Source organism: Parasteatoda tepidariorum, chromosome X1 (genome assembly GCF_043381705.1).
Source record: "Parasteatoda tepidariorum isolate YZ-2023 chromosome X1, CAS_Ptep_4.0, whole genome shotgun sequence".
Lineage (NCBI taxonomy): Eukaryota > Metazoa > Arthropoda > Arachnida > Araneae > Theridiidae > Parasteatoda > Parasteatoda tepidariorum.
Window position 1 is genome coordinate 69,317,757 of NC_092214.1, and position 27,065 is coordinate 69,344,821.

Below are 27,065 nucleotides of genomic sequence, written 5' to 3' on the forward strand. Positions count from 1 at the left end.
CAGAAGGTCTGTATACAGCTTCCTGATCATTCCGCAATTTTTTTACATTTATTCTGCAAATTAACTAATCTGTCACTAAACATGTTGTTTCACGAAACTTTTCAATTATGAATTGCCTATAGCTTCTTGTTTTTCTTTATTTACATAAGTAATTTCAGATTTTTGCTACTTTTAAGTCAACAAATACTATATACAGGGTGGTTAAAATTAAAATGGCGGCACTCAGAGATGTTCTATTGGTTCTGCGACACAGATCTGAATGAAAATTTGAATACATGTTATGCAAATCGTGTGGCCGAGTTGTTGTCAAAAAATAATACATTTTGAGATTTTTCCGAAAAGTGGTGTTGTAACAAATTAAAAAGAAAGATAACAGATCACAAATTAAAAAATAGCAGAATATTTTACTTGTTCATATATCTGTGTGTTTTATGTGCATTTATTGTCAGTCAATGATGTGCAGAAAGTGTACTGTATTATTATTAATATATTTATGCGTATGGTTTTAAATTAACAGCTCTATCTATTGGTATAATTCCAAACATTTTTTTTTCTCGATGAGAACCTTTACTACATAGACATAAATTTGAAGTTTTATTTAAGCCTAGTTATAAGTTGAATCAGAACTAACCTCCCCCTCCCTTAATACACTTCTGAATGCATGCTACTACAATGAACAGAACTTGATTTTTCAAAAAAAGAAATTAGTATTTATGAAATAAAACTTGATTTAATTGTCCGACTTAAATTCTGAAACAGCTTTTTGGCCCTACTACATACCTGGTTAACAACGCAAGAGGGTTCTTTTCCATCTTTTAGAGGGTTCTATTATGAAATTGTTGTTCCTTACTACGTTTCCTAGGCTAATTTACTTGAATTGTTGATAAGAATTAATTATTAAATACAGTCTGGTGCACAATTTACGAATTTTTTAATTAAAGCTACGTTTTGACTCCCTAATGTTAATTTTATTTTTTGCGTATTTCGCCATATCTCGAAAACTTTTTAAGCGAATAGAAAAATTATTTGCACACAATTGTAAAATTCGTTTATCCAAAAATAAATCCCTGCAAAAAACACATTTTAGTAAATATTTATAGCTTTTTAATAGTTTCTTTAGCAACAGTCTAAAAAAATTTAACTGTAAGGTATAAAATTTTTTTTTATTATTTTAAAGTATCTAATTTTACATGGCAAAATACAAAATTTCAGCGAAATCGATTGAACAGTTCGTATATTTAAAATTCGATTTCTCAGGAACTATTAAAGCAATTTCTCCCAAATTTTGTATTTTGCTATGTAAAATTAGATACTTCAAAAGTATGTAAAAATGTATATATCTTACTATTTTACTATAAGATTTTTGGATTTGCTTAAAAAGTTTTCGAGATAAGGTGAAATACTAAAAAAATAAAATTAACATTAGGAGGAGGTCCAAACTTTGGATCACTGTCCTGACCGAACTATGGGGACCATATTTCCCAGATTGCAGCTACCCCCTATATTTTGGGGGTCAGAAATCCGAATCCGTCGAAAGAAAGGTATGTTTATTCAAAGAAAGTACGTTTTTGTTTTTGATTTTAAAACTTAAAATATTGCACTAATTAATTAGCATATTTTTGGTCCCCCTCTCGAATCATTAAGATAGAGTCTTAGAATGCGAAGTTCCAATCATCAAAAGTTATTAAGGGTCGTCTGTTTTTTTTTTTTTTTTTTTTTTTTTTTTTTTTTTTTTTTTTTTTTTTTTTGACTTGCTGTTCACTTTGCCTGATATGTAATCATAATTTATTTTATTAAAAAGATAGAACTCATCGCAAGGAGTAGGCGGTACGTCAAGGTATGATTTTAATCAAGTATCAACTTTTGTATTTAGGTTTGAAATGGACTTATGACACAGTTTAGATCTTTAAAAGTCTCTTGTATCAAATTGCTCTTAAAATTCCATGTCTTGTGTTCTCTCCAAATATCATACTTTCTTCTGCTGATTCACTGACCAGTTCCATAATACCTTAAATAGCCTGAATGATGTATGGCAATTTCAAGAGTTTAAACATTTGCGATTTTTTTTATTCTAAAAATTACAAATGTGTTATTTTTTGTGTTTTGCATTTTTCATGATTGTAGGTGGTGAAAGTGTACACGTTGACTAGTATCAACTATTCATAGTTATAAGCTTTTAAATTTAATAATTTCGTAAAATTTTATTTATTATTATTTGCTATTAAAAGCCGCTTTTCCGAAATATCCGTTTTTTCTGTCCACTCTAGGCCATATAAGTGTAGAAGTGTTTACAGAAATTTTTTAAGTAGCATAGGAGGCGTAAACATCAGTAATGTTCGTGTATTCTGCCAAAACTTGTTTCATATGATAAAAAAAAAACATTAATTAGTCCGCAATATCAAAAATACTTTAATAGGGCGGAGCCTCTTAACTATTTCGCTTGCAATGTAAATATTTGCCTCATAGTGAGAAGATACTCGAAGCCAGGAAAGAGGTTCAACCCATTCTATTACATAATGAGCTCTTTTCTTGTGTAAGCTTGAGGAAGGAGAAACCTTTTTGAAAATTTTTTTTGTTTATACCAAGAGCTGAGATGGTAAATATTTACGTTTCGGCTTTAAGCTTGTTTTAGCGTCAACTTGTCCACGTCACAAAAATAAGTTGACATATATTGGTGGGGCAAACAAAGTGCGTGGGTCATGATGTGCGTAGGTGCGTGGACTTGCGCGGACGACTAGTCGAATTTCCATTTTGTGACATAGCTAAGCTAGCTGCTAGCAGAGTATAAAGCAAAAACGTAAGTAAAAACTAAAAGTAAAAAACCAGCCCTTTCCTATTCTTATAAAAAAATCGGTTCTGTCTCTTGCGAAGAGGTTTCCCGTTCCTTATGAGTACACAAAGCAAAACTTTTTATCAACCCCTTCTCTTGCTTCGGAGATCACCTTACTTATGAGGGCTTTTATGAAGCAAACAAACGTTCAAAACGAAGCAATTACCATCATTTCCATCAGCTCCATCAAATTCGCATTAGGTATTCGCACCTGCTTGTGATTGTATTGAGCCGGTCTCACTACAAGAAAGAAATGCATGGTTGCAAATCCGGAGATGTGAACGAGGACCTAATCTGCTACTTTTTCGCAGGTAAATATTTTTCACCCATCAGATTCTATTTCGCATCTCTGAATTCACATCCACGAATGCTTACGAGAACCAGATTGGTGGAAAATACTTACTTGCAAAAAGCCAGCCAATCAAGTTCTCGTTCGGATGAGAAAAAAAAAATCAAGTACAGTGAGAATGGTCCCGACGTGAATCCCATTCAGTAACCTCAATTAACGCTGATGCGCCAAAACGCATTCTGACATGATTTTAGAATGTTCCATGCGATTTAGTAAATAACTTCTATATGAGCTACAAGCTCATCTTTTAAACTACAGCATAAAGTACTAAAATTGTGTCAGAAGGCCTACCGACCTTTCCACTTTCACTGCTCAAAGGGAAACATGCTGTTGAGTCGAACATAGCAGCAATGTTCTTCAACATCGTAAATTAGTGCTCTATTTTTGAGCCAAGTATTTCATTAAGTGAACGCACATTATGTATCGTGCATTTAATCACTTTAATATTAATCCTTATCACCGTAACCCTTTTAATTAAAACATTCCCACAACTCTTCATTTATGATAAACACCATGGATTTCGATGACTACGAAACGTTACCTTCCTCAAGTTCTACAGTTACTCATATGGTAGCTGGATCTTTTGCCGGTATTATGGAACATTGTTTAATGTATCCTTTCGATTCAGTGAAGGTAACAAACTGTTACATACCTTATCTGATCTTTCAAAATGTATGTCATAATGTTACGTAATAAGATGCTGATGATGTTTTCTTAAAACACACTTCTTCAGCATAACTTTTTGAGTATTTTGTTGAAATCTTGATACAAATAGTGATGTTAGATGTATATTTAAATAGTATTTTTTTTACGTTAAGTTTTTATTTACACAATTTTCTTCAAGTTTTCAAGAAGTTCTTCAAGTTTTCAAATACCTTCACTTTTGTCTTAGAATCTACTGCTTGAGAAAAATATATAAATGACTTTAGATTATATGATTTTATTTGGCTAAATATTTAATTTTTCTACTATAATCTTTTAGAATAGGTTTATACAATTAGAGAGGATTTTCATTTGAATTTCGTTGTTAGAAGACTGCTGAATTAATACCTGTCCCAAATTGGCCCAAAGGTCTGGGTGATAATCAGGTAGGGCATGCAGAAAACTAAAAATCAAATCATCGCAGAAAGAGACAAACTTGAAGGGTATAATTTGTAGCTATCCATCAATGTTTTTTACTTTCCTGTAATAAAGAAGCTTTGCAGTGTCAGGTGGTAATGGTTGCCGTAATTGGATGTTGAGATGGGATTTTATTACAATTCATTATTGGGATTGATAATAATTAGTTTCTGATATAAATTTTATGATATACATATTTGTTAATGTTATAAGATTTTCCACACCACATAGCAACGTTTAACTATTAACCCTGATATATTCTAACAAATATTTTTCAAAACTTTTGAATTGTGTTCTACCCTGTGGCAGAATTGTGGTGACAATGGCACAGAACGTTACTGAGTTTTTGCAGAAAGATTTTTCCTTTGGGAAGTAAAAAAACTTAGTTTTTCTTTCCTGCAAAAATTTTCTAAAGATTTTTTCTTTTCTCCAGGATTATATTCGAAAGATGCTTTTTCTCGCTCAAAGGAGTGGGAAAAAAATGCTAGTGAATTTTCTGTTCTCATTTGAAAATAATGGAAAACAAAGAGGAATGAAGTAAAAAGTGTTCTTTTCTGCAGAAATTTTCATTCTATTTTTTTAATGCAGTTATTACTATTGATTTACATATAGCTTTTAAAATCAAATATTTGTAATCCTGTATTTATGTTGTTGTTTATTTATTATGTTGTTTTATTTATTAGGATACAACACCAACCAATCTGTATTATTTATTACAAGAACTGAATCTCTAAATGAAAACATGCATTTTGTAACCCCTTTTGGAAGAGTTCGACTTGTGTTATTTTGTTGTCGATCTTTTTTTTTTTCGGTATATGCTGCTACTGATTTCAAGATTTTTTTAATTTTATGATGATTTACCAAACACGAAAAAAATTATTGTCTTTTCTCCCTACAAAATGCAGGAATATCGACTTAACATTAGAATAAAAAATATAACATATTCAAGTAAATAAGTTTTTTTCTTCTTTGAAGTTGACACTTCTGTTACTTTAAATTAGTAACATGTATATTTGTTATTTTTAAAAGTATCTTGCAGAAAGCTCGAAAAAATTCTGCCACTGGGGTGTTCTAAAGTATTTTAAATTCATTTGCTAATTTCCCTATAAATTTGATAGCTGATAATTTAGAAGTAGGTCAGGTGTAGATTTTGACTATTGATATATTAAAGTTCTGAAACATATTTTTTGTTTTGTTTTGTAAACCCTCAGTGGGGCTGAAATATAATATATTAGGGTGGCATTAAATGAAACTATTTCTAAAATTCCTTTTAGAGCCCATGGGAAAAGTTTTCTATGATTTACTGAAGAACAGTGTTAAAATTTTTGCATGAAATGATGATTGCAACCAAATTTGTTTTTCGATTTTAACTTAATTGTTGCCTAATGATTTGAGTTGACTAGATTAAAAATTTTATCATTTTTAAATCATTAGCTACATATTTATTATTGTAAAAGTATAAAATAAATTTTTTATTAATGTATTATGTTTAGGGTATTCGCGCACCTGGAAAGTCATGAATTTAGGTATTGAACAGAATTTGTCTCGAAATGTCATGATTTTAACTATTTTTAAAAAAAAATATCATGAAAAGTCATGGATTTAGGTCGCCAAAAAATCTAATTTTTAAAATGGAATTACCTCCCCCCCCTCCCTCCAATTTCAAAGTGTTCCAAATATCTGAATTTGTAACAAAATCTCCCCACTGACATCCCCACTTTTATATTTTAATCAAATATGACATTTGATTAAAATATAAAATGTTTTTATTGTGTTCTTTAAAAATTATGGTGTTCTTTCAAGAGTTCTGTGATTTCAGAATTTTTGTTATTTAATATTTTTATTTGTTTCAATTTAAAATTTTAGCTGAACGCAAGCCAATCATTGGTGAATTATATATGAAGATGCAGATTATAACAGTTTTGGTTATACCTATCATTTCAATGAATGTTTTTATAATGCTTTTTTTAAATTTATTGTTGTGTTTTTGTTGGAGAAAATAGTAACTTCGTTAAGTCATGAAAAATTCTTGAAGTTAGTCATGAAAATTCATGAATTTGAAAATCTAAAATGTAATGTTTAAAGATTTTTTTAATATATCATGCTATGTTTTTATTTTTAATGTTGGCTTAATAAAGTCAAAAGTAGCTAAAAGTAAGCTAGTAGTAAAAAGTAGCAAAAACACTTTTTTAAATGCAGTTAATTGATTTCCATGTAAATAAAATCTTGTACTACTTTGTTAAGAGGATTTTTTAATGATATAACTGCAAAACATTATTATATAAATACATAATAAGCATTTAAATTGTGCTTTTAAAAAATTAAATTACACATTATACATTAAAGTACACATCAATTAAAAGCCATACCAATATTTTCTGAAATATTTGTGTCCGAAACTCTTATGTTTCTAATAAGATGTTTGTGCCGTGGAAAAGTGGGTATTGATTTGTTATGCACCTGCATCTATTTTTCCTCCCTTCTACATCAGCAATAATAATTGAAGTATGGTCTAATAATCAAGAGACTGAAAGGAGTAAAGTTTTTGACTTTATTTTCAATGTTTTTATTTCTTTTTTAAGGTTAAGTGCAATTGTACAGTATAAATTTACTCGGGATACAGTATAAATTTACTCAGGATGTATAAAATCTTGATCTGTGTTTAAGTTAAAGTGCTCATTTTTAGATTTGCTCATAAATCAGTTTTTTTATAGTTAAGGAATTGCCAGGATTTTTATTTTAATGGATCTACACTTCTTGGATAAAATAAGAGCTTTCACATTTATTTTTGAAGTGATACACAGATTCTTTATGTCAGTTGGGTGCAAGACTATGAGTTTTAATTAGAGGTGGGTTGTATTGAATATAGCCTGAGAATGTTGATTTTGCTGCGTTATGTGTTTAGAAGTAAATTTGTTGTATGTGAAAATATATGACTGTGGGTTTAATTTTTTATTGGTGTGAATCTAAAGTTTTGTATAATTTTAATTAAAGTTTTGTATAATTTTAATTTTTGTATAATTAAAATTATAAAAAACTTTAACCAGCATTTTATTAGATTCACACTAATAAAAAACTGAACCCACAGTCATATCTTTTCACATACAACAAATTTACTTCTAAACACATATAACGTAGTAAAATCAACATTCTCAGGCTACAACACAAGGTATTTTGAAGAATAAAAATAGGATACGCATTTTATAAGGATGTGTGTGTGTTTTATTATTGTAATTTTTTATATGCCTGTTTTGCATTGTTAATCAATAGTGTTTTGTGTATGCATATATTGTTAAAGCTTTATGAAATTTGTAGCATATTGGTAACAAAACTGTTGTGTGGAGGATTACATTTTATATAGATCTATCATTTTTTTATTTATGAAATGTATGTGTTGTGTTGTTCAGAAATGGCTGTAATACGCGTGAACTTCGAATTAAATAGGGTTGCAATATTTGATTCTGACTTCAGTATATGCTGAAAGCCACACAATGAAAAGTCACAAAAATGGTAAAAATTCCCAAATATCGGACGCAAACACATAACAAATCAATTGTAAAAATTGTTTTAGTAACTCTAATGTACCTCTATTTCTTAATTATTTAGACACGTATGCAAAGTTTAAAGCCGCATCCAAGAGCTAAATATCGAAGCATCGTAGATGCTTTTTCAAAGATGGTTCGTCATGAAGGCGTGCTGCGACCAGTGCGAGGTATGCCTGCTGTTGTCTTTGCTGCAGGTCCAGCTCATGCATTACATTTCGCATGCTACGAAAAGGCTAAACGAGTTATAAGTGGAACTGAAACTGGTGCTGGAAGACCTTTGGCACAAGGTAGATAAATAATTTATGTGTTAGTATAATGCTTACGAGTTGAAATTTTAAAAGCTTGTTTTTATTATGAATATTTTTTTGTAATTCATCATTGTTTCGATTTTTAATTTAATACATAGGGTTATAGTTATTTTTCCACTTAAAATGAAAAGCTAGGGCATATCAAGTTTGAAAGACTTGTGTGTGTGAATTGAGTATTTTCAGTGTTGATAAAAGCTTAATATGAAAGTGATGCATCTACATTTTTAATTTAGGTGTGATAAAAATATAATTGTTTTATATTTTGAGTTCTCTTCAAATTTTTTATTTTATTTAAATAGTTTCTTCATTTTAGTTTGTTTATCAATTCATTTGTCTTTGAAAGTTATCAAAATTTCAATCAACTATAAAGTGGGGCTTTATTTTGCTTGCAACATCTTAGAAATAATTGTGGTCTGTATTGCAGGGCCCCATCCTAAGCATTAATCACCTCACAAAATGCGATAACATCATAAATTCGGCGAAAAAATTGTTGTTGTTTTTTTTCAAAATTACTGCACAAAAGAATGGTTTTTGCTATATAGTAATTCTAGAAATATTCACTTTTAATGTTTCAGCATAAATAATTTTGATTCATGTTTATTCTTACTTTACTTAAATTTTTTTTTTTTTTTTTAAGAGTGTGATGCGTAAATATAATAATAAAATTAAAGATTTTTGTATGTAGATGCTAAGCTTATTTTTTCAAAGTTACATAATCTTTTGAAGTTACAAATATTGAATTTTGTGCTCAAAATTAAGTTTTTCAAATTTTTACATCGATGCTCTAAATTTTGTTTAACATTGTTTTTAAGATTTAAAAAAAAGTGATTTCTCATAAAAGAAACCTATTTTTTATTCTGGACATGTTTTTTTTCCTTCATATTTCAATTTCAAAATACATTCTGTTTTCATATACATTGCTTCCTTTTCAGAAGTGCTAAAAATTGTTACAGATGTGTTAAGTGCTGATTTTAATTTTAAAATCTTGTAATTATGAAAAATTTGTCGGTTAATGAAATATGTATATTAATTTTTGTTTTATATCTAGGACTTTTTGTATACTGCTAAGACTATGTTTTATAGGACAATTTTAGAAATTATTGAATAGAATTATGAATTTTTATAAATTTCTCATTTTCTAATCAAAACACCCTTCTAACTACATTTTTCTTTTTGGGATGTGCATCCAACATAAATTATGACAATATATATTCAATCATTTGTGTGTTCTTGGGTAGAGCACTCAACCATGTTAAACACTTTCTTTCAATTTCCATTTTTAATGTAGGCTTAAAAAAGAATATTTTCAGTTATGTTAATGTAACACAAATAACTTTAATTGTAAAATTGTTTACTTATTATTTTGAATTCCTTAAATAAGTGGGACCTTAAATTTTGTTTGATAAATTATTACTTTTTAAATATATTTTGATTTCTGCCATTTTTTATTCATGCTAGTTTATGAAAAAATTATGTAATATGAAAAGAATTTTTTTCTTTGTTAACAAAAAATTTTATCAAAGATTTTAAAAATGTACCAACTTTACTTTTTAAAAATATTTTGAAAAAGCTATTTAAACAAAAAAAAAAAAAAAAAAAAAAAAAAATGTTCTAGGGAAATATTTGGCTCTGAGAATTTTCTGGCACCTTTAGTGTTCCTTGGCGTTCGGCTGACCACCTGACCGGAACATATGCTCCCGCACCCCAGAGCCCAAGGTCAAGAAAACTGAGATGGGCACAGTCGGCCTTGGCCCTCTTAATGGGCTGTCGCGCCACTGAGTTAGTTAGTTAGTGTTCCTTGAAAGCTCAACTCTTATGGAATGACTTTGAAGTTCTGTGGGAAGTGGATTTTTAGCTTCTAACAAGTTTCAAGCTCCTTTTTCAGTATCTCAAATCGGCACTAGATATCATCCATAGAAAAAAAAAATCTAGTCATTAAAGAAATAGTTAAGAAGAAAAGATTTAGACCCATTCTTGCTTAAAGCAGAGATTACAAATCTCTTCCAAAGTGGAAAAAACTGCCCTGGAAAAATTGGTTTCTTTAACTTCAAGTGAAAGAAATTTTTTTTCAAAATATCAATATCAATTATATAAATAAATTTTTTAAACATTTTATAATTGCTATCTAGTTTAAATAATAGTATTAATGAAATGATGTGAAAATGGGACACAAATCACAACGGAAGCTTTAAGTCACAGTTAGTTTTTATTGCAACAAAAAGAAAAGTATTATTTTAAGCCGCTATTGTATAAAATTTAAAACTTTCATGGCCATGAATTGATGACATTTTACCTTTTGACCCTTGCCAAAAGGTCCAGTATTGCCAAAGGATAAGTGGAAACTTTTATTTAAAATTCTTATTTCATTCAGATAAAATGCAAAAACAAATTTTTGAGTATGATTTTATTGTAAGCAATGATAAAATCACTGATTAACACAAAAAGAAAAAAAGGAGAATTTTCAAAGAAATTCCTTAAAATTAAAATTATATGTGCAAGTTGATAAACTGAAAAAAAATGTAAGAATATTTTTAAATGTTTCAATTGTGTGGGTTATAATTTGTTTACTATTAGATAGCACTTTTCCAAAATGTAATTTTTGACTCCAGCTTACTGTACATTGTTTTAAAACAATTTAGTTAAAAAGATAATTGATTTGTTCCCAATTCACCCATTTTAGCCAATTTTTATTGCTGCTCTTCAAAATTTATCTCTTTAAAATTTATTACGAAATTGAAATTTTATGATTTAAATATGACCTACATCAAATATTTTACTCTAGCTGTTAGTTTGATAAAAATCCTTAAATGTAGCTAAAATTTTATGCATTAATATATCATATTAGCAGTAAGTAATCAAAAGCATATTCTGTACCATCTTTAGTACAAATTTGGAATTTTATGTAATAGGAATTAAAATCATGTGTAATAAAAAAAATTATCAAGTTATTTTAATAAATATATATTTTGGCAAGTTTCATTTATGATAATTTATTATGTTTAAATGTTCATTACATTGCTCAAAGATAAGTTAGTACACATAATTTTGTTGTAATGTTGAATGATTAACTCAAGTAATTGTCTTAAACCCTGCATCTCCGAGTTTATATATAGTAAAAAGTACATATACATACTATACTAGTTGTAACACGAGAGATTGAGATTACATCCGTATAATCTTGAACCTTTAGATTCGGAAAAGTTCAATTTATATAAGATATGGGCCAAGAAGGAAGAATCAAGCAATCACAAACAAATAATCACAGGGCTGAAGGGGTTTAAGACATTGTGGTGAAAAGTATTTTACTTGTTTTTAGAAATTTCATTAATTGCTGATAAGAAATCTTAATTATGAAATAAATTTTTTATTTCTTTAATGGATCCAGTTTGTTATATTATTTGACTATTTAATATGTGGTATGTTTTACAGGTTTAGCTGGAGCTTTATCAACTTTGTTGCATGATTTAATTATGAATCCTGCTGAAGGTATTTTATGTTATGTATATATTTACATCAGATTTTCATTTAAGCATATATTTTTCTGAGCATGTATATTTGATATTTAAGTGCTTAGTACAAATTTATGTTAGTTTTTTCAGTGCTTGTCACAGTAAATTTTATTGTAAAGTTATTTTTATTTGATCAATGCATTTATATGGTTATTTTTTCATAACGAATAAACAATTTCAATTATTTAGTACTTGAAATTACTAATATATGAGGAATTTCCCAACTATGAGTTTATTTATATTTGTCAAGGGAAAATGAAATTTTTATTGTAAGAAGTGACATTTTGTTTTGTTTTTTAACATAGAGAAAATTAGTTTTGATGCATCCAATAAAGAATCAAATTTATTAAATACCCTAGAGCTACAGCAACTATACTATCCCCTAACTGTACATGTTTCACAGTGGTTCTTAGTTTCATGTTTAATTCTTGATAGGGTTTTTAGATGTTTATTTTTGAAACCACGAGCAAAATAATTCTATCTAAAGATAGATTTTAAATAAAGTGCTGCTTGTATCAATATTTTAATTTTTTTAAAGGCATTACAAAAAAATTCTAGTATAAATCTCAATCTCCTTAAAAAGAGAGAAGACAGAATTTGTATTTTAGAAAAATATATTTTCTTTCACCTCTCACTTTATTTTTTTCATAAAAAATTTGGTTTAATTCTCAAAATAAAATTTAAGATTGAATTAACAGTATTTATATCTTCTATCTTAAATATCTGTGATTGTACAGTAAAAAGTTATATTAAGAGAGCTTTCAATAAGTTCATTTAAAATATAAATTTCTAAGTTAATAAATTTCTTTTTTTTATGCTATTGTATTCCAAGGATTTACTTCATCACTCTCCTTTGCAACTTTTAAATTGTCCTGTAAATTTTATATTTTATTCTTATTATTTATCACCTTTTTTGTTTTACTTTAACTTTTGAATTCTACATGAACTTCTGAATATGTATTAACTCCTCTCCCGTCTCATACAGTTGTGTTAATACAGTGGTAAAAATGGCTAATTAAAGAAATAAAGGGTTTTATGAACATTAATAGATATGATGACGTTGATAATCACCTCCCTGCAAGTTCAAAACTTTCTCTTTTACTGAACCTTTAACATGATGCTCCTGTTGAACCTAAAGTGACATGTTTTTTGTCAAATTTTATTTACAAAATAGTTAATTTAACCATGCTAAGGGGCTGGTTTAGTTAGAAAATAATCGGTTAGGTGCAGTAGTATTATTGATTATTAATTTAGGGACAGTTGAGTTAAAAAAAAAATGAATAAAAGATTCGGTTATTTTCAGTTTCAAAATGTTATTGTTATGACTTTTATAGTGTAACATGCATACATATATTTATATCAGATTTAAAACATTACATAAACAGTTACAATATATATATATATATATAACATCTTAGTATAGTTGGTTAATATATCTGGAATAAAGCACAAGATGACCTGTTTTTTTTTAATTAGACATACCCATATGTAAGTACATTTTTTGAATAGCAATATCTTTTGGTAAATACTGCATCTATTTTCATTCGATTCAGTGGTATTTAAATAGATAAATATTTTTCACAATGAATAAAGTAACATTTGCATTGTTGTAAATACTTTTTATCCTAAATTAGATATTGGATTTTATTTTACTTTTGCAAATTTTTTACTTATTTGAATTTGAAAAAGAAATTTTTAATGCAAAATTTATTATGTGTATAGCAAAGCTTTTGAAAGCATCTGATACTGTACCAGGTAGTTTCAAAACACTTGAAATAAATCTTATATTGACTAAAATATGTGCCTGATATAATGCAAAACAAAAATAAATTAATTATGCCTATTAATTAAAAATGATCTGCAACAATGCAATCAGTGAGTATTCAGTGGCGAGTTAATCGGTGAGTATTCGCTTTTTACGAGTGTAATTAGTATATAAGTAGTTGTAAACAATATGTTCTAACTTATATTTTAAAGGGATTGTTTTAAGTGATCGAATATTTACTGCATTATCAAAATACATTATCTGCAATGCAATAATGGAATGAGGACAGATAACTTTTAAACTGACTATTTATTTTTAATCATATGCACTTGGACTGCTGCATATTACAATAATTTTAACTCTATATGCTGTGTAGTCAGATTGTCAGACAAACATCAATTGTTTTACTTTAGTCTGTATTCATATACAATTTATGTGAATGTTATAACTACACAAATGAATAAGTTTTTGGTTAAATTATTTCTCAGACTTATGAATTCCCTGTAACATTAATGCCTCATATGGCCCAGCATTTAAATATACTGTGCATTATAAAGTTATCTATATACCTACTAAAACAAAACTGTGTATTATAATACTCAGCTTCACTTTTTTAATATTTATAGAAAGCTTACTTAATTTTGTTAAATTTCACAATACTGTAATAGAAAAGAAGTATAATTGTGTAATTATAAAGCTAGTTTATTACTAATAGACTGTATTTTAAAAATATTATGCACTGAGAACATTTTTAATAACATCTAACCATTATTAAGTATGAAACACTTTTATGAAATTAGACACTCAACTATTCTGGACTTACTAACATTCTCACATAGAAAAATTATCGTTTGTTATTTTTACTGATTATAAACAATGTTTTTAATTTTATTCTGGGTATTTCTGTTTTTGTACTTGATATTAATAAATATCATGTGTTTTTGCTTTCTCTATAATGAGTCATTAGAATTAGATATTTTTTTTCACATTTATATGAACTTGCAACCCATAATATTTTTCATTTCATCTTTTAAAGGTTTCCAAATTGTGTGCTATAATCTTTGTAAATAATTTACCATTTATAAAAATGACCAGATCACATAATATTTGACTTTTTGTAGAAAAAGTAATCACACAATCCATTTAATTTTTACATTCTTAATTATTTTCTGCCCCGTTCCACTAATTTTGGTTTATCTGCAAAAATTTTAGGGATGCAATATTACTAGACACTTTTTCTTGCCATCTGGAAATATTTAATTTGACAAAAAGCAACAGAAAGTGTCTTAAAAATCGTAACCATTTTTTAAAAAAACCAAACATATAACAAAGCAAAACTCTAGTCTCTCAGTTTTTACAATTTAACTAGCCTTTAACTAAAAATCAATAATGCTGTTGAATAAAATTGATTATTTTCTACCCAAAAATCACCCTCTTAATATAGTTAAGCTAACTATTTTTTTAATTAAAATTTGAAGAAAAATAAGCCACCTTATGTTTGGGAAACTATAGGGGTTTAAAGAATGATTGGGACCTACAGGGGGAGAGGTTTTTGGTGATGTTGCGAGGTGATTTAGAATTAACAAAGAAATAAAGGATTGTAATGAACTTTATAATTTCATTTAAAGGAATTATATTACTGACATTCTTACAATTGTATTTAAATGCATGTCAACTCTTTTACTTTTATCTTAATCACTTCAAAAATTACTTCACATTTCAAGTTTTTTTCTTCATTTTTTTTAAAAAATTGTTCCTGTTCTATAGATCTACTGATTAATGAAATTCCTAAGTTTTGTCCTTTTTTGAATCAATCAAGTAAGAGAGCATTAAACTTGGTTTCCTAAAAATCTTTAGAGATATCTTTGGTTACAACCAGGCTAAAAAAATTTTATCTGTCAATTTTCTGTAAAAGAGTAAATAAATAAAGCATGCTTATGCGTTATTTTTTAATTGATTGGTGCAACATTGCCCTTTTCATTTTTGAATTTTTCTTATCTTAGTTGCTTTGTAAGTATGTAGAAATTATGCCATTTTGATGAAACTGACAACAGGGTTTCCATCACCTGGAAAAGTGGTAACTAAGATTTTTCTAGGCTACTGAAAAATACTTAAATTTAGCTTTCATTTTAGAATTTCGAAGTTATTTCAGAGGTATTTTTGGCACCTATATATATTTCCTTTTAATTGAAAATTTATTGGAAGCTTAAAACATTTAGATTTATTTTACTTTTGCCACCACATTAAAAAATTGTCCAGACTGTGGGAACCTTGTGGCAAGTTTGCTTTCTGTTAACATTTTTTCTTTAATAAATTGTTTAATTTAGGAATTATATACTCTAACTGAAAATTGTTTATTTCACTTTTGTACAAGAAAACATGTAAGAAATTTAAATTATTCTTCTGTCATTATATTGTGGTTGCAGTGTGGTTTATAACAATTTGCTTAGCAGAATGTAGCTAAGTAAGTAAAACCAATTTTAATACAAAATAGGTTATTATATTAGGATAAAATTTATGTTCTTTATATTAACATAAAAATTGTAATGCAATTAATTGACTTTTAATCCAGAATTGCAGTTTTCATTTTTTTCAAAGCTTAAGTGTGAATAAAAGTTACTCTGTTGCAAATTGAGGAAAGATCATTATCACTAGAGATAAAGCCTGTTTATAGACTAGTGACACCGAGCACAGTGGTCATTTTCAATTCCTAACAATATAGTAGAGCAATCAAAATCCTCTTTGTTTACTTGATATTAGTATTTGTGAAAGTAAAAATACTGATGTATAAATAAAAAGGAAACAATTGATCAAAACAATTTGATGGTTGTATCTTAAAACTAATGGTATTTTTGAACTTTTCAAAAGTTGTATTTGAAATAAATTGAACTTTTGTTATGTAATTTTAAATAATATATCGTATGGTGTCATTTATAGTCAGGGTTATTTAAAGTTTATTACCATTTATAAGCAAATATTTTCTGTTTTCTAGAAAGTTTTTCAGCGAAAGTAATCTAGTTGTGATTTGAACTTAAATTATGCAAATTGCGCATATAAAATAAATTAGATCTTTGTTATTTAATTCTCGACAAAACAATATTTGTATCATATAGTGTCTTAAATCATTTATTGCTAGGATTCTATAAATTTATAATTGGATAAACAAGTATATTATATTTATTTAAAAGCAAAATGTATTTTCTCTCTTTTTTTTTAAGAGAAGCATTTTACCGACTGTAGTTTCTAATGAAAAATTCAAAATAAATACTTTTTATTAAAAATTCTGCACTATAAGTTTCAAATAATAGCATAAATTTAATATATATTTAATTTAGTTTTTGTTAGCTTTGGTCTGGCAGTGATTTAACATATTTGTATCATTTGATAATGGAAAAATGAAACCAAATCGAATTACAAATGATTATTTAAAATATAAGGCAATTAAATTAATGTACATTTTGCTATCTATTTATTTATTATGATATTTATGAAAGAATATAAATATTCGTTGCAATTGTATTCTTATACATCAAAATAAAAGTAGAAAACTTATTTTACTAGCAATCAAAATTCACTTAATCTCTGAAAGACTTACCTTTTCTACTATTTCAATCAAATCGTTTTTAAGTAAAATATATTTTCTCACTTTTTAAGAGAAGTGTTTCACCAACTGTGATTTCTAAAAAAAAATAAAAAATAGATTCTTTTTATTAAATATTCTGCACTATAAATTTCAAATAATGGCATAAATTTAATTTAGGTTTGTTAGCTTTGGTCTGATAGTGATTTAACATCTTTGTATAATTTGATAATGGAAAAAATGAAACCTAATCAAATTACAAATGGTTATTTAAATTCTATAAAGGTCTTTTGCTTAGCTTGCAAAAGAGTATAATATGTATATTTTATTGTTAAAACACGACAGCTATATATGGGAAACAGTTCCTTTTTTTTAAACAATGAGCATTAGTGTTTAACTATCAGGTATCCATTTTTGTTTTAACCCACTTTTTTTCTTATTTTATCTGTTGAGGTAAAAGCCTTTATTTTTGCAACGATATTGCAGATTCATCTAAATTTTTTGTATTTTATAGACACATGACTGTAATTTTGTGAAAATATGAAAGAGTTAAAAAAATCAATAAATATGCATTGCACAACTCTGCATAATAGTTATGATATTTCTCTTTGAATGTTTTTTTCTTCTTTTTTTAACGCATTTTTTTCTTAACATTTAAAAAAAAATCCTTTAAATATTTCTTTTACAATTAAATTTTTCATATCATTAAGTTTTTCTTTTGGTACTTAAAATTTAATATTTGAAGACATGTTGTATTGTCTATTTAGATTCTTGATTATTTTGATATATTTTAATGAAATTACTTGAAACCAGAAAAATTCTATTTCATATGTTGATTATTTTAAATTTATCTCATTCTCAATTTTAATTTTAATTAAGACTTATTTGTCTTTATTTTGTAATTTGTAATGTTTTTAATTTCTGATAACTAAATTAATGTTTTTGTTTTTCAGTTGTCAAACAACGCATGCAAATGTATGGAAGTACATACCGATCATGTACTGACTGTTTTTTCAAGGTAATTCACTCTGAGGGAATTCGTGCATTGTACAGGAGCTATACCACACAATTGACTATGAATATTCCTTTTCAAAGCATACACTTTATGGCTTATGAGTTTTGTCAAGATTTAACTAATCACCAAAGGACTTATAATCCTTCAGCTCATATGTTATCTGGTGCTATATCTGGTGCAGTGGCAGCAGCAATTACAAATCCATTAGATGTTTGCAAAACTTTATTGAACACTCAAGAACAGCAAGTTGTCAATTCCATGAAATCCAATCAGCTTCAAATAAACGGTCTTTTTAGTGCTGCGACAACAGTTTATAGATTTGGTGGACTCAAAGGCTATTTTAGAGGATTAAAAGCACGTGTTATTTTTCAAGTACCCGCTACTGCCATATCATGGTCAGTTTATGAGTTTTTCAAGTACACTTTGATGTGGAAATATCCCAGTCTACAAAATAATTATAAGCCTGATCACAGTACACTGTTAACACATGATGGTTCTAATACACCAGCCATAGCTGGGCTGACTGTTGCCTACAAATAGGCATAATGGTAAAGTGTTTATTTTTATTTTTCAGTGAACCTTATTTGTTATTTAAAATATTTAAAAAAAATTTATTGCAAAAGAGTGCGGAAATTAAATAAATCCATTTTCTTGTTAATATTGCTTATTGTTAGTTAATTAAGCTTTTCTGTTCAAAAAAGGCTCAATTTAATATTGAACAACTGACAAAAATTCTTTTTCTTGTACACGAAGACAGATATAAATACAATTATTATTGCTAGGCTATTTAATAAAAATGTAGTGTGAATCGTTTTTCTAGATTGTTTAACACCCTTATGTAACTGAAATGTGAAAGACTTTAAAAGTCAACTGTTGCTTTTACAAGGGCTGTCAGAGATACTATTATTTTTTTAATAGTGGTAGTCAATCTATGTTGTAGGAACTTAGCGTTTTAAAACTCACTTTATCGTTAATAGTTCTGAATGAGAAAAAATTCATTGAAAGGTTTCATATGTAATGTATCCAGCAACCCTAAACCCGAAGTCTGGGAGTTTGCCCTAAAATGATTATGATTAGTATTTAAATAAGTTATGAAAAGTGAACCCGTAATTCCTCGTTTAGTTGTTAAAGATGGGTTGAAAACTGAAAAAGGCCTTTTTGCTGTGTCCATTTTCATAAACATGCATTTTAAGTTTTGTCCTCTTTGTAAACACATTTCGAGCTGTATCCATTTTTTATACACATGCATTTCGAACTCTGTCCACTTTTAAAGAAACTGACCGATAATCTGTTAAAGAATTTTAATAGGATAGTGAAATAAAAAATATTTAATATAAAATCATAATCATTGTAAAAATTTCCATATAGTATTTAGAAGAAATAATCACCATAAATTAGAATTAATAGTCACTACTGTTAGAGATTGAATCAAATTTTTGAATTTCCAACTCGAAATTAAGTTATTAATTTTAATGAGTAATTTAATTTCTTTATTTCTCATAACTAAACACTAATATCACATTTTTCAATTACCATGTTATACAAGTTGTTATGGGGTTTGGATTAAGATTTATTGCAGAATTTCTATCTCCGATTTTGCTTCTTTCAAATGTATGCAATTGAACTGAAAGTATCTGCTTAATCATTGGTTAGAAAAACTATATGAACTTGCATCAACATGAAGCTGTCGCGATTATCACTAGACAAAAAACATTTGTCATATTAAAGCTTCATTAGAAACATTTATTTATTTGAAGGGAAAAACCAGTAGTTTAATTCAGTTTTGTTTCACTTGCTTAAAGGCCTAAATCTAAGCATTAATCAAACATATTTCTTTTTATTTATTTATTTTTTTTGTTGTAAAAATGTTACTTTGGTTATTTGAGTTATTTCCCTCATCTCCAAAATTCTTCTGTGAATTGAAAATTTTTCTGTAAGTTTTAAAATACATTTGCTTCAATATAATTTAACACAAATCATTTTTAATAATTATTTAATTTATTAATGATTAAAATAATTCATTTTGAGAATCATAAACTTTAACATTATGCCAATTTTCATAGTATGAGATTTTTCGCAAATATTTAAAGTTGCAGCAAACAATATGCTTTTGTATTTGATGTAAAATAGTTTTGGTTATCATAACAGTTTACTATTAAAAATATAGATACAAAAGACCTGGTGTTTATTGAATATTAGAAACATATTTATATTAAAAGGCCTAATGATGCTCTTAATCTTCCTTCTTCCATCTGCATGAAAGCCATGTACAGGCTCGAGCCATCTTGACTAGTCGTCTCCATCTGGCTTGATCAGACACGAGTTTTCTCCATTTGACATTCTTAATAGCTGTTAAAAGTTTTTAAAAGGGCTGTTTACTTGTTATTTTACTATTAATATAAATATTAAGGGAAGCTAAAACTTGATAGCACTGTGCATGTTGGTCGTTTGGTTTAGAATAATTTTTTATGTAATAAAAATTAATTTAAATCAAATATCATTATCAAATATGTATATTTTAAATCATATGTAAAAAAAAATAGTTGCTAAAATTAGGATTAAAAAAATTTACATGAATTTATAAATCATTGATGGATAATCTGTTCTCCATATTTTCCTCTGAAAAATAACTAGATTTCTTTGAAAATTATTTTTAAAAGCAATTTCAAGAATTAAATTATGAAGTGTTAAATTGCTCTAAGCTTCACGCTTTTACCATCCCTGGTTCATACAAAAAAACCAACTTATATGAATTTATTGAAATTTCTATTAATTTTAACTATGACTATGGAATTAGGATTTTTTATTTTTTTTTTAAGCCCTTTATATTCTAGTAAAAAAAATTTTCAATTCGTAAATGACTTCTTATATTCACCTTCTCTGTTTTAATTTGTTTTGTCCTCATTGTTCCTAATCCTCTTGGGTATTGCTTTAAATTCTACATATTTCCTGTTAATTTGGTAACCACATTATAATTTGATATTTAGTGAAATATTATATCAATAAATAATTAATTTCGTTTCATTAATTTGACATTGTTAATGTTTAATACACATCTCTCTACATCTGTGAACTTTTGAATCATTTATTGTTAATATCATGAATCAATAATAATTGTATTGTAGAACTTGTGTGTACAGAAAGTTGCTTTAAATACCATATAGATTTAAAACAAATAAACAAGCATACTATACAGTGTCAAATTTGATGCATGGGGCATAACATTATTTTTTTAGATTCTTCCTTATCTAGCAAATGAAATAAAATTTTTTCTCAATAATCTATTATTCTCTATAACATTTTAGATTTTACTCATAAATAATCTGAAATTGTTCTTGTTTTCACAAATTTCATATGTGATTGATGTCGACTTTCCACATATCAGATAATTACATTTTGGATATTCAGATATTTACATCGCAGTCATAGGAAAACATATCATATTATTTTGTTTCTATTTTAATATCAAGGAAGTTGTAATTATTGTCAGCTCTGCTGTCATCACTCACTCCATTAAGAATACAGTGTTCAATATATTTATAATAAAAGTTGTTTATAAATTCTAAAACTACCGTCTGCCCTTCCCTATGCCATGTCTATACCATTTGATTAATTTAAGTGATCTTGAACAAAGCTGGTTGTTTCTATTGTAGAAGGGGCATAAACTTAATAAAACTTAAATATGATAATGATATGAATTTTTAATTTCTATATTACATTTAATTTACTGCAACTTTTTCAACAAAAATCATATTTGATTTGACCTGTATATTCTCTTTTAATAATTATTGAATAATAACTGTGAGTGGTGCATTTTTTAAGTATATAATTATTTAACGTTGATATAAAGAAATAATATAGTACGTTTTTTCCAAAATATTTCAGTTGAGGATTATTTTGAAACATGTTGGCTTGAACATTCCTTAAGATTCCATTATTCATTTTGCAATTTTGTGGGATCACATGGCGTTGATGAACATATCTCTTGTGGGGGAATGTTTCTTAAGAATCATTATTTTTATTGAACTATTTTACTTTGCAAAATTTATTTACACATAATATTACACATCATTAATTAAGGTAATCTGTATGAAAATCCGCTTTACTGCAAATTTTTTTTTTTTTTTTTTTTTTTTTTTTTTTTTTGTAATTTTTACCAGACTTCCGATGTTAGTATAATTTTTATTTGATTTCCCCTATTATATGATAAAAAAATTTGGAATGAAGTTATGCATTTACGGCGGCATTTCATTACAGCATGAGGAAAAACTTGCATTTTGAAAGAATTGCAGATTTGTTGCGAAATCATCATGACTACATCACATTATAAAATAATTATTCAAAACCGCGATTCAAAATTCGTGGATCATAATAATAATATATAAAAAAGATCACAATTTTGGAAACAATAGTAGCAATAACTGTTGGAAATGCTAGCAATAAAACTTCATAGGCAATAAACTCATTGCAAATAGAATGCATCAGAGTGATACTTCAAATATGAGATTTAAAATTTTCCGTACAAAACTATATAACAAAAAAATCAGGATTTTAAAAACCATGTGCAAATCCATGTCACTAATAACTAACGAAATTGTGATCGATGATACCACAGGGTTTTACAGATGAATCATTAATAATAAAGTGCGTAAAAAGTAATTCTTTAAATATGCGAGTTATTATTTACTCTACAAAACACTTTAGCCTTATATAAAATCAAGAAATTAAAAACCTTGAAAATCGGTTTTAAAAGCTGATGAAAATGTTATTGATAAGACCACATGAGTTTGTGGATAAATCATCAATATTATTGTGTGTAAAGTAAAAAGTGATCACTCAAATTTGTGATTCAAAATTTGCTGTATGCTATTAAGTCTTATTTAATCGTTAAGATTTTAAAAACTATGTTGAAATATGTTGCAGTAACTGTGCCGAGAACATTGTCATAAGAAGTGGGTGAAATGTATTTATCAGAAAATTACTTGAAATTGACTTAGCTCAATACTATGCATTATGTTAAGTATTACTAATATTTTTAAGTAAAATTTCACAAATTTAAATAATAAAACTTTTAATTAAATTTATTTTAAAACAGTAAAAATTTCAAAATAAATAAATTTAAATAATAAAACTTTTAATTAAATTTATTTTAAAACAGTAAAAATTTCAAAATAAATAAATTTTTGTTCCCTGTATTATTGATTCTCAAAGGGTGTATAATGTGAAAATCATCACTTTCTAATTTCAAGTTTTTTTTTAGCTTTTTTTGAAATTATTTGTTTGCATGCCTGCAAAAGACTATGCATGCAGGGCAGCACCATCCTTCATCCACACCACGTTAGAAAGAATATTTCTCTGTTATAGATTGGGAATAACGTAGCTTGTTAACATTGATTTATAAATGGGTACTCGTTATGGTACTTGTTGGTAGACCTTGGGCAGTGTTCTCTTCAAAAATTAAAGACTGAGGATGAAAGTGCTTGTGCACTCTAAGCAGTCACTATAGCTTGTGTAACAAAAGTGACCACATCATAGGGATGTTATTCTGACCAGCCCAATACACTTAGTTCTTTGAATTAATGTTGCTTTTCAATGAGAAATGCTTCCTTTCTGTCCTAAGAATAGATAAACGGCAGTTGTTAGCTTCATACTGAATGAAAATTTCATTAGTAAAATCCAACCTTAGTTGTTGATCATCTGTTTGCAAGGTATGAACGTACTGAAATTGTTACAAATGAAGAGCAGAGTGTAGAATATTCCTTACAGCTTGTGCAGAACATGTCCACGGCGTTGTCTGTACTTTCTGCAATGAATACAAAATGCCTTTGTTGCATTTTGCCCATTCAGGTAATGTAGCTTTATGATTTTGCTGAGTTCAACTGCAAGAGTAGTCAAGTCTAATGACAAGAAAGCAAGATGCAACAATCAAAGCTTAGTACCTATTCCTTTGTGTTTTGTGCGCTGACGTCAGTTAAGAATAGTTCTTACATCAGGCTTGTTTTACTGGTTTAAAGAGTTAACTTGTTTAATTCATTATACATGCATTGCCAGTTCTGGAGTAAAAAGTATAGTTGGAACTACATTTTAAGTTTTTGTCTGTAAAGCTCACAACTTCTTTATAAGAAGTGGGTGTTGCCTTTTGAAATTTTGTCTCTAACTGCAAGAGCTGTACACTTGTTTAAGGCATAATTCTCAAGCGCATATTGCCTAATGTCTATATCTAAAGTTTTATTAACATCACTCAAACGGTAAGCTCTCCAGAAGGTAATATGATGGCCAATTTGTTTTATAATTACCCAATATACATACGCCTGTTTGGATAGGGTCTCCTACTTTGCTCAGACAATGACATCTTGAATTTTTGCTGTGATTCAGCTTAATAGATCTTGTAGACCATAAATTAAAGCAGAATGTAAAATTTTAATCATCTGAAAATCTACAGAAAAGGAATATTTTTCTCCTATCTTGGATTTATTTGGACTGGTTGTGTTAAAACTCTATATTCCACTTGTAAAACATTTTATTCAAATAACTATATTGTCGATTTTTTGAATAAGGAATAAAAGTTGAAAACTTGTAAAATCTTCATTTTAAGTGATTTCTACTGCAATTTTGTAATAAATCTTCTGCAATTTTAAAAATGGAAGTTGGCAAGTATACACTTTACTGAGTTATTGAGTTTTTTTATTTTTTGTTAAGATTGTTCCATATTTTCTTCATTATGCAATTGATGTAGTGAAAGAAAAATGTTATCTAAGTTTTTCCAAATGTTTAATAATAGTTCAATTATAGTAATTTAACACATCACATCAATGAAGCCCCTTTGTCCCACCCTCTGCCCTAAGAGTTTCCTCACAGCACTAAAATTGAAACAAAATGCAAATTCCCTTACAACTTGTTTGTTTTAGGTTAAAAGAATAATAATTAATTGCAATCAATAACCATATTCATGGATACAACAGAACAGAGTAATTATTCCTGGAAGACTAGCTATCTAGTCCATCACATTGAAAGAGTTCCTCCATTGTTGTAAATTGAAAACGATAACTAAATATTAAATATAATTTTAAAATGTCAAATATATAGCTAAACAGTGTTTTTCAATTTGATGTCTTATGAGTGTTATGTGAATAATATTTTATAAAACATTAAATAAAGAGAAATTCAAAAAAAAAAAAAAACATTTCTGATTTTGTAACCAAAAACTTTAAAGATGTTAATGCTGTTAAAGATGTTTATTTCAGCTTATGGCTAATCTTATTTTGCCTTTTTATAAATTGCTAAGCTTTTTTTCTCTTTCTGCTAAACTTAAAAAAGTTTTTTTATACTTATAATCAATGTCAACTATTATTAGGAATTGCATGATAAGCATTTACTGAGTTTTAAGAGATTTAGCAACTGTGAAGTTGGAGTATCATTTTAAAAAGGCTTTACAAAAGTCTTAATTTTTCTTTACAATAAAAAGATTTATGTGTCAAGTTTTTCTCTTATAATTCAAGTGTCAACTGTAAAGCAACTAGGATAAATAAAACTTCTTGTTTAATTATAATAATAATTATAAAATATAAAAAGTACTATACCTTGATTACCTTTAAAAAAATTTCTAGAAATTTTGGTGCATAATGCAAATTTACTTCAAGTCCAAAAATACAAAAGATACTTAAAAAAAATTGTGTGTGTGCAATCGTGTCTACATAATTAAATACATTTATTACAAAATAATTGAACAAACTAACACTTTTCTTGGAAATTCGAAATGTTAAGTTTTTAAAAAAATTTTCAGTTAGATAAAAAGCTTATATTAGAATGTGTGTTAAAATTTAACTTTGCCATAGAAGTGTGCTATAAATTCATGATTATTTTTTTTTTCATAATGATTATTTTGATCACAGAAAATAAATAAGTTGATTTAAGTTCTTGAAATATAACTTGTCTAACTTATCTGAATTTTACATTATTGTGCAGTTATATTTCAATATAAAAAGTAAAATATTAATGTATTTTAAATTGTGAGAATATTAGCCATAAAACAAAATGTTCATTTATCTAATGTAGGAAATGGATTGTGTGTTTAGTATGTAGTAGGCTGCTAGATTTACTTGAATTTCTTTACAGATTGGGTACTACATTTTTTACATGAAGTATTTTTCTTCTTCATCCAAGTGAAGTTATTTACTATGATTATGTGCTGCCATATGTCTAAAATGAGATTTTCTTGTCCTGTTTCACTACTTACTAGTATATTTCGATTGTTAGATTATAAAAAATTATTTTCATTTTTTTTAATTAGAAATCTGTTTATTAAATTAGAATAGAAAGTGTACTGTTATATTATCATTTTACATTAAAAATATATGAAAAGGTAAGCAGAATCTAAATAAGTAAATGTTGCCTTGCTGATTGTCCAAAAAAATTTTATATAAATAATGTTTGAAATTTTGAAATATATATAAAATATGATCTTAATTTTTTTTTTTCAGATTTAAATTCCATTGGTTCCATACAAGTGTACTGAATGTAGTTTCTGAAAAAGAATGACTTTGAATAAAAATCCTGCCTTTGATAAAGATAATAAATGAATGCAATACATTAGTATGATTGTGATATTTAGGATATGATGAACCTTCTGACTCAATTCCAAGTGGAGTAAATGAAATATAATTTCTGTTAATTTAGTTTTTAGAACATAACATACTTGTTAAAAGTATAAATTGAATAAAGCATATATTGTTGATTTATCTTAAATTTGTTTCATTTTATTTATTTTTACTAATTAAAATTGCATTAATGTTTTTTTAAAGGAAAGGTTAATATCTCTAATTTGTAAATTATTTTAATTATAAAATTTTTGTTCGATTGCCAGTTATGAAAGCTTTTCAAAACTGTTTTGATATATACAAAATGTGCATATTTGCTTTCATCCCCCCCCTGGACTCATGTAATGGTTACTGGAAAAGTTGATTTAGGAAGTAATTTTGAAGGGGGAGAGTTTTCTATTACTGTGGTGTTCTTTTGATGAATTATAATTGCTCTGTTATCTCTGCA

General features: G+C 27.2%; 1 protein-coding gene across 1 annotated transcript; it reads left to right on the top strand.

Annotated features, from left to right (window-relative positions):
• Window positions 1-1,727: 1,727 nt before the first annotated feature.
• Window positions 1,728-26,765, top strand: LOC107451025 (mitoferrin-2). Its single transcript, XM_016066992.2, has 5 exons — window positions 1,728-3,812; window positions 7,905-8,130; window positions 11,581-11,637; window positions 17,959-18,568; window positions 26,501-26,765. The coding sequence occupies exons 1-4, from the start codon at window positions 3,681-3,683 to the stop codon at window positions 18,558-18,560; spliced, it is 1,017 nt and encodes a 338-aa protein (XP_015922478.1). The 5' UTR covers window positions 1,728-3,680; the 3' UTR covers window positions 18,561-18,568; window positions 26,501-26,765.
• Window positions 26,766-27,065: the final 300 nt, after the last annotated feature.